We start from the raw sequence: 19,043 nt of genomic DNA on the forward strand, positions 1-19,043 counted from the left end.
TCCTGTCCCCGCTCCCGGCCGTGCTCTCTGGGTCCCCTTCCCCGCCCCGCGCTAGGCGGTGCAGCCCGGTGCCAGGCGCTGCCGTGCCCCGCCGGGGATGCAGCTGGGCTGGGAGGCTGTGGGGGGAGCGGGGGGAGCTGCCTGGTGTGCCCGCAGCTCCAGAAACGTCTGTGCGGGGCCCACCCTGATCTTCCCTTTTCGTCAGTGAGTCAGTGCCGCAGCCGCTTTCAGCTGAACGGCCCTTTCAGACGGCGGCTGGGCAGAGGGAGGCTTGAAGCAGAGGCTTCTCTCACTGCCGGATCTATTCTGGAGGCCGTGGTTACCTGGCTTGGTGTGCCTGCAGCTCTACAGCAGCAGACAGTGGCTCGCAAGGGCATCTCTCCAGTTCCTGCAAATAGGTGAGGCTTTCTCTAGAGTAACGCAGATCTGACTTGTGCTCTTCTAACAAGGTTCTTGAATCTGCGTGTCGGACCCATGGAGTATTGCTGTGACTGCAGCTAGAAGCGTGTTGGAGTCTTTGGACAGCACGAGAAAAACTTGTGCTGGTAGGGGAGCTTGAGGCTGCTGCTTCTTCCTGATAATGGTTCCCTTGCACTAGCTGAAATTAGCATGGAAATTAAGCTTCTGCGGTGGCACCTATGTAACATGTGCTGGCGTTTGTAGTTTCAGCAGTAGGAGAGCGGATAAAAGAAGTGGGTAAAAAAAAGAATGAAAACTGAGCATTAACTGTAGCTTTCTGAAAAGCGAATGAGTGAATGGGAGGAAGCAGCATTATGGAGCTTAAGCAGCACTAACATCTGTCAGCCTGTATCAGTAAGGAGTTCCTAAAAACATGAGCTTGGGCAGTGTCTTTTTGTTCTGTTTTGTGTTATCCCCATTGACCCGTTGTCGTCACACCGCTGGTTCAGTGTTCAGCAGTTTTGTGGTTGCAGTGAGATTCCCACTAACTCAACCCTGCGATAACTTATTTGCTTACATATTTGCTTCTGATACTGCAGTATTTAAACTGAAGCCTTTGACAGGCTTTTCACTAGGTAAGCTTTAAAACAGGCTTTTACTAAAGGAAAACAACAACAAAAAAACTCCATCAAATTTCTAATAGGTGTTAATTCTGGGGTGTTGCTATTTTTGTTTATGCAAGGATCACTTGACATTGTTGTGTCCAGCTGTGAGCAAAAAGCTATTTTTCCCTCATTGAAGTTGTCACCTCTGAGAGGACAGGGTTAAGAATCTACCTGAATCCCTCCCACACTTGCTTTTCTGTCTTTCCTTTGCATATTACATTGCTTACAGAAACCCTGCAGGGTGCTTTGGGCAATGGAACAAGCATGTCTATTTAAGTAGGAATCTCAGAATCCCTTTCTCTGTTGCATAATCCATCAGGTGAGGTCTGCTGAATAGGACCTAGTATATAGCATACAGACTTTATAACAGCAGTCTTCAGGAGACATAAGGATGGGTCTTTTTCAGGTGCTGTGGTTTAAAATATCAGCTGAACATGCAGTGGTAAGCTTACCTGAAAGCCACTGACCTGAATATGTGCCCCTTCAGAGCTTGTTACTTTTCTTTCTGCAGCTAATGCTTAGTATTCTTGTCTGTGACTTCAAATGCCCCCTTTGTTGCTATTGACCAAACACCTGCAGGATGTACTTGTTTTTCACCTGAAATATTGTAGCGGTTTCTCTGCTGGTAGTAGAGACTGCTTAGGAATTACAGACAGAAAACTGAGAGGTAGAGTTCATTAGAGCCCAGGAAGGGAAAGAGTGATGACCAAAATTAGACATTAGGGATCTCTGCTGGGTAATTTGAAAGCTAGGGAATGTGGTGGAGTTTGTTTTTGTTTTGTTTTCTTTGGGTTATTATTATTATTATTATTATTATTATTATTACTATTATTATTATTATTTTGGTCATGTATGAGACCTAAGCATATTCCTCAGTTTTGTCTTCTGCAGGTTGTATAATAATGTTCATATAGTTGTTGTCTGCTGTACCACATTTACCTGGAGATTTTCCTGTTTCAGTTTGATTCTGAGCGTATTCCCTGAAAGAGATGAAGAAAGGACCAGGAAGTGGTGCTTGTCCCAGTGCTGGTGTTCCAGACAAGATAACAGAGCCAAACTCAGATGGCAGTAGGAGCAGTGGAGCCTCAGCAATGGAGAAAGATGTGCTTTCCTCTCCTGGAGAACTAGCAAATATACAGCTGAAACCCAGCAGTGAAACACACAGAAAAAAACTCTGTGGCTATTTAAATAAGCTAGGCATCAGGGGTCCGATCAAGACCTGGAAGTCTCGATGGTTCATTTATGATGAAAATAAATGTCACTTACTATACTACAGGACTGCACAGGACATCAACCCTTTGGGCTCTGTTGATCTCTCCAGTGCTAGCTTTGACTGCAAAGTAGAAAATGATGAAGGGGTTTTTGAGATCAGAACACCAAACAGAGTTTTTACTTTGAAGGTAAGAGGCAGAAGCTTTGAGGGCTGTTACCGAACATTCCCCATTAGGATAGATACATCTTTGCTAATGTACCTCAGCCCTAGTTTTGTGTTAATCCTTTCAGCCTGGACTGTTACCTCTTTTTTGAAAGGCTGAGTTTTTACTACTGAGATGGCTTTTCTTTAACAGAATAGGAGTAAAAGCTAAACCAGGTGCTGAACTGAAGTAATTTAAAAGTCCTGCACCCATGCATAACTTATTGAGTAGAAATTAGCTCCTCGGTGAAATGGTTCCTGCAGCAGGAAGCATAGATTCTTATCTTTGTGAATGTTTCTACTGAGAGAATTCTGTTCATGATTCCCACCTGAAGTAATCTTGACTTTTCTGCTTAGTCTTGAGACATAGTAAACCAGAAACAGAATTTGGTCAGCTATCTACTGAGGTTCTGTTATGAAGGCCGTGCTGAAGATTTACTTTGTTTTTCCAAATAAGACTTGGGACTGGAGAATATAGCATAAGCATGACTCAGCTGGCTTTTATTTTTGCTAACAGGGGCAGAGCAGTGGTTGTTAGCCCTACGGATTATGTCTTATGCTGTTAAGACTGCCTGCTTCTTCCTGTTTTCTCTTATCTTAGGCAATCAGCAAACAGGCAATGATGTACTGGCTGCAGCAGCTACAAGTGAGACGTTGGGAATTTTGCAGTGCTCAGAGCAGATTTCCTGTGGGCAGCTCCCAGCTTGTAAATGAACCTCTAGTTGGCAGAACAAGTAAGTGGCATATATGTCATCCCTTCGTTTGCTTTCAGCCTCAAAGTGGTGAATGGTGCTCTATAAGTAGGTGGAGGCACTGCCCAGCTATTTAAATGCATGTGCCAACTACCAATGCCTGGACTGATGTTTGGAGGTCATAGTTTTACTGGAGATGAACATGAATATACTGTTTCCTGATCCACCACAGCATATGTCAGGCAATGTTCAAATACCTTATGGCTGTTAATCCCCTCGTGGGGATTAATCCCCTTATACACATGAAGCCTGCATATTTGGTGGTGTCCCTTTCCACTGTGAAGTCTGCAGTAAGCAAGTCCTGTAGTAGTGGGGGAATAAAGATTCACATTCCTAGCAGTTTAAGTAGGGAGGCCAGTGGATCAGTGAAGGGCAGAGGCAGAGCATCTGTATGTTGATGCACTAAATGTTAATTTTAAAACAGCCAACCTACTCCCTGCTTTAAATACCTTGGCATTTCACTGTTGTAATCAGTAGTGTTGTAACAAAATGTGCTTGTGAACCTACACATTAAGAAGCACTGTGACTGGGGTAGGGAACAGCAATAACTCCACTCTTTATCTGTTTAGAGTGTTGAATTTTGGTTTCTTAAGGTCTTTCTCATGTATAAATGCTTGAAGTCACTTGGTAGAAATAAATTATCTGCTCAGGGACTACTTGGAACCTTCTGTAATTTGATCTTATGCAAGGGAAACCTGCTCTGCTGCTTTTGTTACCGATGTGTTGTACACAGAATGCCTGCATGTAATAAAATGCAGTGGTTCTTAAGTTACGTTAAGGAGTCAAGGTCTAATGAAAGACTGCCTTGGACACTTGCCTTTCACGTTTTGGTTTGTTTCCGTGTAGATGTTGCTGATGATGAGGGCTTTCTGCCTCCAGTCAAAACGCCAACAGAAGTGGTGGGTTTACAGGCAGCTTCCTTGCCTGCACCCCAAACAGCTACAGCTTTACAGAACATCTCCCTTAAGCACCCTTGGACAGAGATACAGTAAGTGCATGAGGAAAGTTGCAGTGCATTTCACATGCTTGCCTGCCCCTTTTGTGTGCTACTTGCTTATTTTATATTGTTTGAATTGGGACACTTTTCTAGGTAGATAAACCATGAAGCAGTTTTATGAAGAAACAAACTTTCTGTTGGACCTTCTTTGACATGCCCTTGTTCTAATGCATTTCACAAAAATTATCTGTCTTGCAAAAGACCCCAGAGGCAGACTAGGAGCTTGATTAAGCTTTCCTAGGTGAAGCTGGTGGTGTACTTGCCTTCTGTGGTGCATCTGAACATTGTTCTTGGGAGGACTTCTGGGCAGGTTGAACTGTGTACTCAGTAGGTTAGCAACAGAAGCCCTTTCCAGTGGCTTGAAAGGATCTTGGGTACTTTGCAAGACCTTGATATTACACAGCTGGCTGTTCCTTGTCTGAGTTTCAGGCATGTGAATAGTCCCCCAGCCTGCACTGACTTCATGTTTGTGATTGCAGGTTTTGTCTCTATCAGGGTTGCAAACCTTCAGCAGTTACTGTTGCTTAAAGGCAGTCCACACCAGTGTCCTTAAGCATATCCTCATCACTTATTTACATATAACCAACAGCATGCAGGTGGTCACAGGTGCAGTAGGTAGCCTGGCACTTGCCAAATGGTTTTGCTGTGGAGGTTGGCTGTAGTTTTGTATCACTGCTGCTCTGGTTACAGTCTGATGCTGATAGGAAGGAAGACTTCCTATGGTACTAAGAATAGCCATCTTAGCTGTACTATTTTGCAGGTTATGCATTCTTTCCTCTTCACTTTGATTAAAAATACTGTAATCATAACTCTTCCCCATCCTTACTTTTGTTAGCTTGAGTAATAATTGCCTCTTTTCATCATCAGATCCAGTTGTTACCTTGGTTCTGTGAACATTTCTGTGGGCTCTTTTGTGTAGTGTGTCTGGTTTCAGCTGAGTTCATCTGATTCCTGAGTTATTCTGGTTTTATGGGAAAAACAGCATAGCACGAGATAAAGAAAGGCAGGAAAATTGCATCAAGTGAATGCCCACAGCAGCCTACAGAGGATGGAGGTCTGCTGATCTCTTCTGCCAATAAATTTCCTTAGGTCAGAAACTTCTGCTTTTCTACTCTAGTGCCTCACAGTAAAAAGACAAAAAGGAGAATAATAGTCCCAGCTTCATTAACAGTAAAGACATGGCTAACATGAAGTCTTTTGTATGTGTTGGAACAACAGGCTTATTTTCTTTCAGCTGATGGGAAGGGATAAGACTTATATAGAGACAGGCAGCTGTCTCACTTTCTTCTATAGGTTTTACAAAGAACACTGGCATGTTGCTGGTTCTTCATAATCCTGTGGAGTCACCTTTTAGTTCTGACAGCATCTGAAAGCAGCAACTGCAACAAACAGTCAGTGATGGAGTGCTTCTAGATTGGATAGCAATTTTAGTCCAGAATCTATGTGCTGTATCAAAGCTTATCGAATTAGTTGTGGCAAGGTTATTAAATGTGATTAAGATCATGGGACCCATGGCAGCTTCAGCTGTGATTGTTGAGGCAGTTTTGGCTGTCCTGTAGAGAACTGAGCTTTTGTTTCTGTCTGAGGGCTTCTGCAAGGAACTGAGCAAAGGGAGAAAGAGGAGATGGAGAGAAGGAAGGAAGGAACAATTGTGGTTGATCTGTTGTTGACTTCTGTCCAGCTTTTATGTACAAGGCTGAAGGATGTGGAAGGATGATTCACTTGGCTATGCTGGGACCAATTTTGAAGCATCTTTCTAATATGTGCCAGTTTCAGCTTTGCTCCCCTTGTATCCACCAGTGCCATGAATGGTTAATTTTTTTAATCAAATGGTGGAGGCAAGTTCTGAGAGGAGGGATGAGATGTGAGGAAGGATGATAAATGAGGAGAAGTGTGTCACTGGGTAATTTGAATATACACTGGCTGCAGTGTTCATGACTTCTTCTGTTCACTAGTCTCTTTTGATCTCTTGTTGTTTCAGAAACACTGTCTACAATATCTGTGGCTCAAAGCAACTCTGGGGAAATGATGGGAACGTCTTTAACTTCAATAAATTTCAGGAGCACTCTGAACAAGAGGCAGAAGTGGAAGCACAGTGTACAGGTGCCTGTTACTGAGATGCATATGGGTATGACATAATTTACCAGTGAGTCAGACTTAGCAGGAAAGTGAAGGATAGAGTGGCAAGTAGTTCTGGGACATGAAAGCTTGGCCATGTTGTCTAACTTCTTCCTTCCTGAGCATTGCTGGCACAAGGAAGACTTTGCTCTGCTTTAGGCTGTATCTGTTTGTCTCTTACCTATGGAATCTTTTCCAGAGGCAAAATGATAATCCATGTTGCTAGCCCACACTATTTCTTTGATCTGGAAGTTAAACTACTGCACAGTCTCATTCTCCTCAACCCTTTCTTCCCAAATGTAGGGTGGAGCTGCGGAGTTTAGCCTGTGTTCTCCACAGATGCTAATTGCCATTTGCTGTGGGCAAGGCAGGTGGGGTAAAAGGAGGGTTTACAGGTGCCATAAATCATATTTATTCTGGGGACACCTGTAGTTCTGATTCTCGCTATTCGTGAATCCCAGCAAGTTAATGTTTCCTGTCCTGTGTGTTAGTCTTCTAGTTGGAGCTATTGTGAGTTCCCTTGTAGCAAGACATAGGAGTCTGTAGCAAGAAACTCAGTTCTGTGTAAATTAACTCTATTTCCTTCCAGTGAAGGAGACCCCAGAGGATGGGAGGATGGAGTCTAAGCTGAACTTGTTTAGGAAAGCTAAGTGGATGAACAGTAGCTTGACAGAAGAGCAACCCCGGGAAGGGAACTCAATGGACAAAGTAAATGTCCTACAGCAACAGATGCTGACACTCACAGAGGAGGTCAAATCACAGAAGGTGAGTGTGGTGAAGAATCTGCTACTCTTAAGGGCAGGACCTTGCAAGTTTTTGCAGAGACTCCCTTGACCTTGATGTCAGGCTGAGCAGGCACTCAGCTGAAGCTCTTAGTGTTGCGTTTGTGTACATAATCTGATGGTGCCCAGCATAAGGGAATCACGGATATCCATCAACCACTGCTAGGAAGCACATCTAGCAGACAGGTTGGAAAAGAGAGTTTAAAAAAAAAAAAAATCCAGGTGTATTCTGCACTTGTCATGCTGGTGTACATTGCTTAACAGGTGTATGAAGTACAGTCCTGGATAGGTATCATGATGCTGGCAGGAGCTGCCAGATTGAGTTGTCATGCTTATTTTAAACAACAATCTACCATTAAGATATGATGTGACTGCAGAAGCCCAGCACGTGGGTCACTGCAAGGCCTCTCTCCTGAGTGACACTGTTCTCCACAGGCCTGGAGCAATGCCACGCTCCCCAATAATGCTAGTATCTCTTCCAGCAAAGAAGACAAGAGAGACAGGTCCCATGGATGGGTGATTGAGTTACACCCTGGATTTGGTTCCTTAAATGTCTGAGACAATAGAGCATGAATCAGCAGCACAGTGTTGGAACAAGCTTTTGTGTGTTCATGTGGCTTGGAGTGAGGGAAGACTTTTGCAGTGGGAAAGCTGAAATGAATACAGCAATTTCTATTCAGTTTTTCTCCAGAGAGGAGTGAGTTTTGAGATCCTGAGGATCTTTAGCTGTTCACACATTACTAGGCAGGTCTGTAGTACCCATTAATGCCTGTGTCCTGAACAGCACTGTAAGCTAATCAGTTTGCTTTCTTTTTCCAGGAGTTGGTTAAGCTTCTTCACAAAGCCCTCGAGGCAGCTCAGCAGGAGAAGAGAGTATCAAGCATGTATCTCACTGCAGCAGAAGATAAGGACAGGCTGGAGTTAGTGCGCCACAAAGTGAGACAAATTGCAGATCTCACCAATCGACTGGAAGCTGTTGAGCAGGAAAAGAAGGAACTTGAGCAGATAGTTGCTCTAAGAGACAGCCATATCCAGGAACTCAAAGAGCATGTGCAGCTTCTGATGGAGAAGAACCATGCCAAACAGCAAGTCATCATGGCCTTGACAGAGCAGAGGGCCCGAGAACAGTCTGATTCCCTGCAAGAAGCAAACACTATTACAGCAGAGACACTGTATAAACAACAGGAGGAGATTGAGCACCTGAAGGTATGTGGAGATGACATGGATTATTGGGTTTATTTTCCCATTCCTGTACCCTCTGGTTCAGTGGGAGGTTGTTCCTAGTGGAAAGCATAGACCATATGTCTGGTTCCATGTGCGTTAGAGACAGGGTGAGAGGGCCTCACCTGGTACCAGGAGGGTTCTCAGAAATGTAGCTCAGCTTCAGCCTGGTAGAACAAAACACTGTTTTGATCTAGTTCTTGTCAACACTGAGAACCTGCCTCTTTGTTCGATCTTCTGCTTCATTTACTGCAGCCTAACCTGCTGCCTTTGCTGGCTCTGTTGGTGTGTATTTCCCTCTTGCAAACAATTTCACAACATATCTTAGTTTTTTCAAATCCAGCCTGTTGTAATGTTACCACATATGCCATTATAATGAACTGTTAGCATGGGGTGGAGAATTGCCAAATGAGCTGTTTTGTTGTGGGGAATGTTTTTTCTGCCAGCTGTGGGACTGAAATCTGCATCTGTTTCTTAAAAAAAACAACAACAAAACAAAGCAAAACAAAAAAACCCTTCATCTTATTTAGCTATTTCTTTAGCTTTCTGCATCCAACTGTCTCTACATTTTGTAAGTGCGTATGTTTTCCAAGTCCATTTAGCATTTTCCAAGTATCTTCTCTATGCATGACACTTCTATTTAATGTTATGCCTTCATTTCCTTTGTAGACTGTATTTGGCCTGGAAAATTTTGTCTCCAGAACATGATGATGCTTTTGAGATTTATTTCTTGTCCTTTACTTGTTCTATACCGAAGTCCCTCTTGGGAGCCTCAAAAACTCTTCCTCCATGACTGCTTTGTTTTGTGGCAGGATGATATTGATGCATACAAAACCCAGAACCAATTTCTCAACTCAGAGATCCATCAGGTTACTCGACTCTGGACAAGAGTTGCTGAGAATGAAAAAGCCCTTCTAATGAAGGTGAGGCAAAACAGTTCTTTTTCCTTGGGGGCAGCTTTTTATAAGTTCTTTCCAAAGTGGGCACTGGGATGATTTTGATACCAAAACTCACCAGGAAGAAGTTTGTTTCCTTTTTTTTTTTTTTTACTTTAATTATTATTTTTAGTTTTACACTTCCTTGCTTTGTATTGTTCCCAGATTAGATGTGATTATTTTCTTTCTCCAAAGTAAAACGCTTACAAAGTTCAGTCTTAGGGATGCGGAAAACTAACTCAGATTCCTGTAGATTCAGTTGTACTTTTGGATACAATTAAAGAAATTGCTATTCTAAGAGAATGAGAAGTGTTTCTTGAGATTTGGCAGGCTGATTAAGTTCTGGCTCCTTCTTGTTTTGATTTCTGCACAAGGCCTGGTATTGTCAGGTAGCAATTCTCTTAGATCCTGCAGCTAGTGTTGAGAGTTCATTTCTTTTTTTTAGGCTCTGTTTTTACTTCTCGTGCAGTAAGTGTGCATAAACTAGTTATGCTTAGACTTGTCTTTCTGGTCCTAAACCACTGCTTCAGGCTGGCATTTGTTCTCTGGGTTTTCCTTACTAGGTTTTAAGGAATGTCTCCATAGCCCTGTATTCTGGAACAGGGCAAGCAGCTGCTTCTGAGGTGTTGTCATTCTTTCATCTGTTTGTTCCCTAGTCTTTTGAAACCCAGTATACCTCAGATTGTTGCTGTTTTCTGATCCTGCAATTGCTGTTACTTTCAGAATGGAAGTAATCAGACTGACATGCTTGACAGTGCAATATGCTGATTAAAGTGGTAGTGTGACAGTGTCCTGTGCTCTTTTCTATCCACTTTCTATGGAGCCTAATTCTTTCTGTGATTCCTCTTTGTTTTTAATTGCTGCTTCCCACTGAGCAGGTTTCTTCATTGTGCTTCCTATGACACATTGATTAGGTGAGTCTTGTCACCTTTATGGCCTCAGTTGTGAATTGTGAATCTCTCTCTCTCTTTCTCCTTTTTTTTTTCCCCCCTTCTTTTCTGTGTGCATGCCCTGGAGCGTGGTGGTTTCACTCTGAACTCATTTGAGCTTCCCATGCTTGAGAAATGTTGTGTAGCAGTATAATGGTACTGAGATTGCTCAGGAGCATGTTCACTTTGTGATGCTGCTGTGTATCCTCAAGTTATTGAGGTTCCATCTCAGTCCCTTGAGTACTGTATATTGTCAGGGTACAACTCGGTCTGTGGTAGAGAATGTGTCTAAGCAGCAGGGGAAAAAGCCTGAAAAGAACTCGGATGCAATGGTGGCTCTGATTTGTGCTGCCTGGGATATGGCCAGCCACAGAGTAGACCAGTAGGTAAGTAGGTGATGCTGTATTAAGTCTGCCATTCAAAAAGCAACTTCTGTTGTGTGCTTGTTTATGAAGCTTATGTTTGTTCATTGGCAGCTGTGGTTCATTCATGGCTGCACTTCGCATGGCTGTACAAAACTGTTGGATGTGTCTTCTGGGGTTTTGCTATTCAGGAGTCTTTATGTGTGGGCCAAGCTAGCAAAGAGCAGTGGTGATGCAGAAAGAACTGTCAGTGAGCTACCTAATACCTTCTTGTATTCACATCAGTGTGCCTACCTGCAAGCCCAAAACTGCCAGATGGAGAGCAAATACCTGACGGTTTTGAGGAAGCTGCAGGAGACTGCCTGTGGCCTGCCCAGCTCACATGCTGAGTTGGTGAGGAACCTCATTCAGGAAGCACTCCGGTGGGATGTGAAGGAAGGAGCAGATCTGAACCTGAACCCTGTGAGGTAATAGGGAAACACATGGGGACACTCACACCCTTGCAGAAGTCTGTCAGTGGAGCAGGCAAGAAAAATCTGAGACAGCTCTTATGGCAGCTAATTGGAGCCATATAACCTACAAGGATTAGTAAAGGAAACATGGTAATATGGAAACCATGCACACCTGATAGCATATCAGTGCAGAAAGGGGAGATAAAAGTTACATAAACGCTATCACTAGTTACCTGAGAGAAGAGACTGACTCTCACCTCTCTACAGCTTCCTTTCAGATAGTTGTAGTACTCTCCACTGAGTATTCAAACTAAACGATCCCAGCTCCTTCAGCTGCTCCCCATGAGTCTTATGTTTCAAACCCATCACCAGCTTTGTTGTGCTTCTTTTGACATGCTCCTCAATGTCTTTCTTGTCATGAGGGGCCCCAAACTAAAAACAATACCTGAGCTGCAGCCTCACCAGAGCAGAGTACAGAAATGCATGAGAAGTCCCCTGGAAAGTAGAGAATATTTATCCCTTAGAGTTTTCTAGACCCATCCATGCAAAGCCATGGCTGCCCTGTTTCTAGCTCTGGGTCGGTCTTGCAGTAAGCGGTGGGGCTGGACTGCAGGCCTCCAGACTGCTCTGCTACTTATGCTACTGAGGACCTTGCATTTGTGCTAATGCTTTTCTACACAGTTACTGCCCTAGTTTCATAGCAAATTCTATTGCATCTGGTTGATCAGATTCAGATTCTCCAGGTAGCCCTAAGAATCTAAGGCCATGCTTGGTTGCTCTGTCAGTCCACTTGGACGATGCCTGCCTGGTTCTGGATTTCGGTGTGTGGCTCTTGCTCTCTATTGAGATCAGGAAGCATTAAGGTAGAGGTGAATTGTAATCCCTTTACCTCCCCATGTTAGCTGAGATAAACACTGTATTAATTTGGAAGTATTAGATATGATAGGTATATGTTAGGGAAGATAAAACAAGCATGGGCATGGACTGACTTGTTTCCTGTGCAGCCTACAGTGGGGTATCTGCTTTAGTAGGGGGTTGGACTTCATGATCCCCAGTGATCCCTTCCAACCCATGTGATTCTGTGCAATACCTTGGAAGTAGCCTTGCTTGTGGACTGAATGTGCACGAACCCCCAACAAGCACTACCAATAGTGCTCCTGGAGTTTTCTGATTAGAAAGAGATTTGCGTTGTGCACAGGAGACATCTGAAGGTGCTATTAGTCTCTGGTTTTTGTTCTGATACTCTGAAGCTTTTGCAGTCCCTTGCTGCAGAACTGTCTGTGTCCTAGGGCATGGCAGGGAGAAGATGCACAGATTGAGCATCGTGCTACGTTGTGAGTAGGGGAACAGATGGTGTGAGAGAAAAGGGCCTGTTGGGGTCAGACTGCAGCTCAGAGCAGAGCTACACTTGAGTTCATGTGTTTGACTATGCTGCTGGTGCAGACTACCATTTGTCTTCATGGTTCTGTGACAGCAGACATGTCAGGCTCATGCACATGGCTGCCAGAGAAGCAGAGGAGAAATACCTGTGCTCTAGCATGCGTGACAGGAGCGGAACGTGGCAGTGGCCCAGAACTGGCCTTTGAATTAACCTCTGCCTTGTCCCCTTCCAGTGAGTATGATGAATATGGGTTTATGACTGTACCTGACTACGAAGTTGAGGACTGGAAACTCCTGGCCAAAATTCAAGCCCTAGAGATGAAGTCCAACAACCTGCGGAGCCAGGAAGCAGTGGAGAAACCCCTTCGTGACAAGTGGAATAGCATTGTAGAGTTGAGTCCCTCTGCAGAGCTGAAAAGCCTTATTCGAAGTGGCATTCCTGTGGAGCATCGGCAGCAGGTCTGGAAGTGGATTGTCAGCCAGCACTGCAGCTATCTGCCTGACCACTACCAGCAGCTGTTAAGACAGAGCAAGAGCACTGAACACCCTGCCTGTAGGCAGATTGAGCTTGACCTGCCCCGGACACTGACCAACAACAAGCATTTTTCATCTCCCACTTCCCAGCTTGTCCCCAAGCTCCGAAGGGTGCTTCTGGCATTCTCCTGGCACAATCCTGCCATTGGATACTGCCAAGGACTGAATAGGTGAGGAACCAGGTATGCTGCTTCTTCATGGGATAGCACTGAGATGGTGTAAATAATTTCTCTAGGCTGTGATTCAAACAGTCCCAGGCTCCTGTCCTTCTTTAGATCTGTACTAGCTCTAGGTATTTTCTTGCTGTATTTGGCATATGGTGTCTTTTTTCCACCCATTGCTATTGCTGTGTTGTAGCAAGCAACAGACAGAATGCACTTGTTTGTCTTCTTCCTATTTTGTGACTTCCAGAGGAAAAGCTATAGGAGGTGGGGTGATGCAGTCTCAGATTAACGTCAAGAGATAGAGGCTGAATCTGTGAGTCATAATGTGCTCAGAAGAGCACCCTAGTGATTGCCTTTGTCTGGCAATAGTTGGAGGAAATGTTTGGAAGTGCTAGGAGTTGTGGCAGATGACGCATGAGGAGAAGCTAAGGAAATTGATCTTGTTATATCTGAAGAATTACAGAAGCAAAAGGAACCTTAAAGGTCATTTAGTCCAACTCCCCTGCAATGAACAGGGACACCTACAGATAGATTGTGTTGCTTAGAGCCCCATTGAGCCTGACCCTGAATGTCTCCAGGGATGAGGCATCCACCACCTCTTTGGGCAACCTGTGCCAGTGCCTCACCACCTTTATTGTAAAAAAACTCCTTCCTTATAGCCAATCTAAATATCTCCTCTTTTAGTGTGAAATTGTTTTCCCTTATCCTATCACACATATCATGCTAAAGAGTCTATCTCTTTTGTTTGTATAGCCCCCCTTTAGATTCTAGAAGGCCACCACCAGGTCTTCTGGAGCTTTCTCTTGCACCAGTTCTATCAGTCTTTGAGGTTCAGGGAGTCTAAAAGCTTCTTTCACTTCCCAAATTTTAGCTACAGAAAAGATAAAAAACCAGACTTCTAAGAAGTGTGTAGCCAATGAAAAGAAGCACCAGTCACTAGCTGCAAGAAGGAAGTTTCTGACTGTACATTTTCATGTGAGGAAAATCTGTGTAAGGCATTCCTATTGCTCTTTGGGTCTTCTTCAGAATGACGTTTTCCATTCCAGAAATCCCTTAATATTAGATGTCATAGAATTACAAAATGGATCAGATTGGAAGGAACCCTTAAAGTTAATATAGTTCCAGTCTGCGCTGCCCTCCCTGGTATACCTTCCACTAGATCACACTACTGAGAATCTGATCCAGCTTCTGTATGCTTTCCCAGCCTTGAACTCTTCCCATCTAGCTAAAGGGAGATAAGTCAGAGCTAAAGTGAGTAAGGGTGGATGGATGGGAGGATGATGTAAGCCATACCATGAAATATGAAATATCTCTAAGTAAGCTGTTTCCCATGTTGAAATAGCCATAATCAGCGCACTTTGCTGAATGCAAGGATCTCTGCAGAACATTCCATTAGCTCGGGAGCCTGGTTTTGTTGCAGAAGCTCTATTTTTGATGCTTCCTATTTGCTGACAGAAGCACACAGGAAAGGAAGGCATGGACCCTGGGTTCTTTCAGAAGCCTGCAGAACAGGTCATTCTCTGACCAACTGTGCTCCCTCACAGAGCTAGAGACAGGCCAGTAAGAATACTGCATTCTTTTGTTCCAGTGTTGGACTGTGTCTTCTCCTGCAATGTGGTATTGCCTCACTTTGTCTTGTTCATCACAGATTAGCAGCTGTTGCCCTGCTGGTGCTGGAAGATGAGGAAAATGCTTTCTGGTGTCTGGTCCATATTGTGGAGAATCTAATGCCAGCAGACTACTATAGTGACACTCTGATAACATCACAGGTGAGCTGGCACCCCCACTTCTGCTTGTACTGCTCTGACGTGGTGATTTACAGTAAAGGGTTAAAAACAAGTAGTCAGCTTGCAGTGTGTTTGACTTCTGACCGTTGGCATCATCTTGTAGTTCTTCCCATTACAGTTACAAAGTTGTTTAAGAAATGGGGTACCACTCCTGAATAATCACTTGGATGTCAGGCTAGTCAGGGAGAGGCGCCCATTAACTGTGCAGTTACTTATTGCAAGGAGGACCCAGTAAAAGTGAAGTGGCTAACTCTGACATGTAGAACCAAATATGAAGGTGTCTTTTTGGAAACTGCTTTCCATCTTTGGAGTGCCCTGTGCAGATGAAGAAAGGCACTGGAATTTTTATATCAACCGTGTTTCAGTTTAGGATCAAATGCAGTTTAATTCTGGCTTTGGAGATCCCAGCAGATCAGAAGGCGTTGTGGCCATTTGATGTTGTTTTACCCTCTTGTTTGAAGTCAGTGGATTTCAAAGTTTTCAAGTCGTTGCTTGATATCATAGAATCAAAGAATGACCTGGGATGAAAAGGACCACAATGATAACCTGGTTTCAACACCCCTGCTATTGTGCTGGGTTGCCAACCACCAGAACAGGCGACCCAGAGCCACATCCAGGGTATGATCTTGGCGTCTCTGTTGTGCTATATCATCTCATAGAGAAAAGGGTTACTGCTGTGGGGCTCAAATGGAAGCTACAAGCATTGGTAGCAGAGGGTGACTGAGATGCTAAATTGTTTGTTGATGTTTACTGGGGCACGGCCATACTGTTTCCCAAGTTTCTGGGAAACAAGTCCCTGGCCAGTCCATAGGGACTTGGGAAGAAGCCAAATTATTGTGCAGACAGCAACATGTCTGTGGTGTGGTGGTCTGGAGTCAGTAGTGTTGACAGTGAAATATGACAGATTGCAGTCAATACTTGACAAGTAGAGACTGCTAGGGGAAAAAATGACAGGAGGCTCTCCTATGTTTGCTGAGGAATGACCATAATTGAGCCTTTTTTGGAAAGACATCATGGCCTCATTTGACCCCTGAAAACATAGCCAAGATGTAAGTAAAGAGGTAGGCCTAGGGGCTTTATAGTTTGGTTTGATAAACTGAAAGCTGGCTGAGAATGTTAAGGTTTAGTTCTTGCAGATTTGAAAGACCAAAGCATATCACTTTGCCTGATTTGTACTACAGGGCCAAAGGTAAGTAGGCTGACAGAACTGGTATAGTAATATGATACACTATAGAGAAAGACGTAACCCTGGTCTTGCTCTGTACGCTTCCTCTCATAAAACCACAGCTTCCTTGAAATGAAGCCTTTATAAACTTAATTAAATTAAATTAATTAATTAACCAACTGCATTTATGCGTCTAGGTTCATGCAGCTATAAGCAAAGCAGACAGCAGTGAGCCCACAAAGAAGTGAAGTGAGAAGATTAGCTTTTCCTTGTGAAGACAGAGAGGGGTCTTATGTATTCAGTCTATTAGGCGATGTGCAGTCATTCAGACCTGGGCATGTTTTTAGTCCCTGTCATTCAGCTGTTTTCTCATGACATCAGAGAAAATAACAGTAAGATTAATGTGGAAAGATGTGTCAGTGTTTTCCCTCGTGACTTTGAGATAGAGAACTCTTCTCACTGTGTGAGAAGAGCACATTTCTGCACATCTCAGCCCTGTTTCAGCTCCACATCTTTCACTTGGTACCACACAGAAGTTTACTGCTCAGTAATTCTGAAGGGCTGAGAGACAGTGAGATTCTGTGCTCTACCAGGGATGTATTTAGGCTAGAAGGCAGCCCCAGCAGCATATGTAGGCCACTGTTCTTCTGCACCGTTCCTCTCCTTCACCACTAGGATGGTTTGTGCTTGCTAACTAATTTATTTATTTTTTCTTTTTGGTCAAGATTAGGTAGATCAGAGAGTCTTCAAAGACTTCCTGGCAGAGAAGCTGCCTCGCCTCACGGCTCATTTTGAGCAGTATCAGATTGATGTCTCACTCATCACCTTCAACTGGTTTCTGGTGGCCTTTGTGGACAGCTTGGTCAGTGACATCCTCCTGCGAGTGTGGGATGCCTTCTTGTATGAAGGAACTAAGGTGAACCCTTAATCTAGGCTTTCTTTCCATCTGCACCACATCTGACATTACAGCAGATTGATGAGCATTCATATATGTCAGAGGTGTGTGGGGATGAGCCTCTTGCCCAGTCTTGCCTCTTTAGTGCCATGCCTTGATGTCTCCTTGTCTTCTGTTGCTGTATATTTGATACCTGCAGGTGGACCTGGTCTTTGATATTGTGCATGGTGCCCCTGGCATTTCTTAGCATGTAGTCCTGCTGTAAAACAGTTCTGATGTGGTCCCCTCTGCTCTACAACTCAGACACAGCTCTGAGTGGACAGATACAGGGATCAGAAGATGGGCACAGATTTAATATTCCTGAAAATAACTGTGAATTTTGCACTGTCCCTCTACATAGGGAGAATTGGGAAACCTTTGTGAGATTAGTTTCAGGGTCCTTTTGGAGGCTCTAATATGCTCTAGAGTTGTGAAATAGCTTACAGAGGGTTGTTCTTTTGGGTTTAGCTCTGCTCTGTTTTAGGCCCACCCTAAAGCAGCCTACTGAGTACACAAGGAGCCCAGCAACCATGTGTACTGTAGCGTGTATCTCTTGTCCTATGTTTTAAGCCAGAGGAGACCAATCCCTTGGTTGCCAGGACTTTGCCAACTGAAATGCCTTTCAACTTTCCAGGTGATTTTCCGCTATGCTCTTGCAATTTTTAAGTACAACGAGGAGGAAATCCTAAGAATTCATGACAGTGTGGAGATCTACCAGTACCTACGTTTTTTCACAAGGATGATCGTGGATGGCAGGTAGGACAGACTGTGAATTGCTGTCAATCTCATATCTTAGGCCTGTACTTGTTCAACTGTTACATCAACCTAAAAAGAGATGTGACTGGCCTGTTAACAGATGCATACATTAGCATGTTAACAGGACATAAACCTATGTGCCTCTTTTTTGACTTTTCCTGCATGCTATGACTTAAGGCATGTGTGGCTTGGACAAAGTCATGATACAACAGGCCTGTCCAGAAAGTCTGGGTGATCACTGTTTTTCAGCAGCTGTAACTTGGCAGTCCTACCTGCTGGGTTTCTTACAGCTGAAATGATCGGGTTATTTGAGAACACAGCTCTGCTCATGGCCTTTAATGGCACAAACTGCTTAAAAATGACAATTGTATAATCAGAAGAGTGGAGCATAGGGACTGTTCCTCCTCCAAGGAAGATGAGTCATCAGAGTTGGTTCTGAATAGCCCATTTCCTCACTGCATGCTGCATACCTTAAAAGTGTACTTTAAAAGGTTCCCTTGGGTTGTTGTTTGTGTAAGAAGCAATTGCCTGTGATTCCTTTATGACTCTGCTGCTTGGTGACTGTTGAGCACAGAGAGCTGAAATACTTTCTGTAGCATCCTGAGGTAGCGGATAACAAGCTGCACTTGGGTTGGCCTGGGAAATCCCACTCTCCTTAAACACTTGAGTATTTGCTACCATTTCAGCCAGTAAACAGGTTCACCAGGCCTCTTTTCCATTGTAGGAAGCTGCTGAACATTGCCTTCAATGATTTGAACCCCTTCCCCATGAAACTGCTGAGGAACCGGAGGAGAATTCACAGGGGAGAGCTGGAGACAGAGCTGTGCGAGCTGGAACAGATCAAAGCAGCCTACGTAAAAGGGAGAGCAGAGCAGGGATCTCGGGGCTTGGAGGAAGTTGTTAGTGAGGAGGAAGAAGAGATATAGCAAAAATGGAGCTCATCACTCCTTTTTCACCATGTGGAAGGTCTCCAGTCACAACTATCTGTATGTGACAAAGATAGAGATGTTTGTGAAGCCTGTCTGCCCGTGGAAGCATGGCTGTAGATGTAGGACCTTGTGGGGGCCTAACCAGGCTTTGTGATTGAAAGGTGTCAAAGGAATTTTATCCTTCCTGTACACCCCGTGCTGTGCAACTGAGGCATGCAGCTGAAGATCTGTAGGAAATAATGGTTGTGGTACCATTGATGCAAATGATCCAACCAGGCAGGGCTTTTCTTGAAGAGGCTCAAAAGAGATTTTTCTGTGCATGTAAAGTCACAAACGGATAAATAAACCAAGAGCACTTCCTCATTGGT

General features: G+C 44.0%; 1 protein-coding gene across 2 annotated transcripts; it reads left to right on the top strand.

Moving 5' to 3' along the window:
• The first annotated feature begins 143 nt into the window (after positions 1 to 143).
• Positions 144 to 19,043, top strand: TBC1D2 (TBC1 domain family member 2). Of its 2 annotated transcripts, none has more exons than XR_011905950.1 (14): positions 144 to 398; positions 2,025 to 2,464; positions 3,080 to 3,212; positions 4,077 to 4,218; positions 6,209 to 6,330; positions 6,935 to 7,110; positions 7,947 to 8,333; positions 9,161 to 9,271; positions 10,860 to 11,041; positions 12,640 to 13,110; positions 14,753 to 14,873; positions 16,782 to 16,972; positions 17,625 to 17,746; positions 18,471 to 19,043. XR_011905950.1 is itself a non-coding variant. In XM_072358949.1 (14 exons), exons 2-14 carry the CDS (start codon positions 2,054 to 2,056, stop codon positions 18,670 to 18,672), a joined length of 2,766 nt encoding a protein of 921 aa, XP_072215050.1. In that variant the 5' UTR covers positions 144 to 398; positions 2,025 to 2,053; the 3' UTR covers positions 18,673 to 19,043. The 2 variants fall into 2 exon arrangements, 1 of the variants encoding a protein (XP_072215050.1); XM_072358949.1 differs by having other exon boundaries at positions 16,787 to 16,972.

The sequence above is a fragment of the Excalfactoria chinensis genome, chromosome Z, assembly GCF_039878825.1.
Source record: "Excalfactoria chinensis isolate bCotChi1 chromosome Z, bCotChi1.hap2, whole genome shotgun sequence".
In the NCBI taxonomy this organism is placed as follows: Eukaryota; Metazoa; Chordata; class Aves; order Galliformes; family Phasianidae; genus Excalfactoria; species Excalfactoria chinensis.

What these genes read in the sequence shown, in the direction of transcription:
- TBC1D2 (XM_072358949.1), top strand. Translation starts at nt 2,054, where the DNA reads ATGAAGAAAGGACCAGGAAGTGGTGCTTGTCCCAGTGCTGGTGTTCCA. An exon ending in TCTTGTATGAAGGAACTAAG is followed by an intron (nt 16,973 to 17,624) that starts GTGAACCCTTAA and finishes TCAACTTTCCAG; the next exon opens with GTGATTTTCCGCTATGCTCT. An exon ending in AGGATGATCGTGGATGGCAG is followed by an intron (nt 17,747 to 18,470) that starts GTAGGACAGACT and finishes TTTCCATTGTAG; the next exon opens with GAAGCTGCTGAACATTGCCT.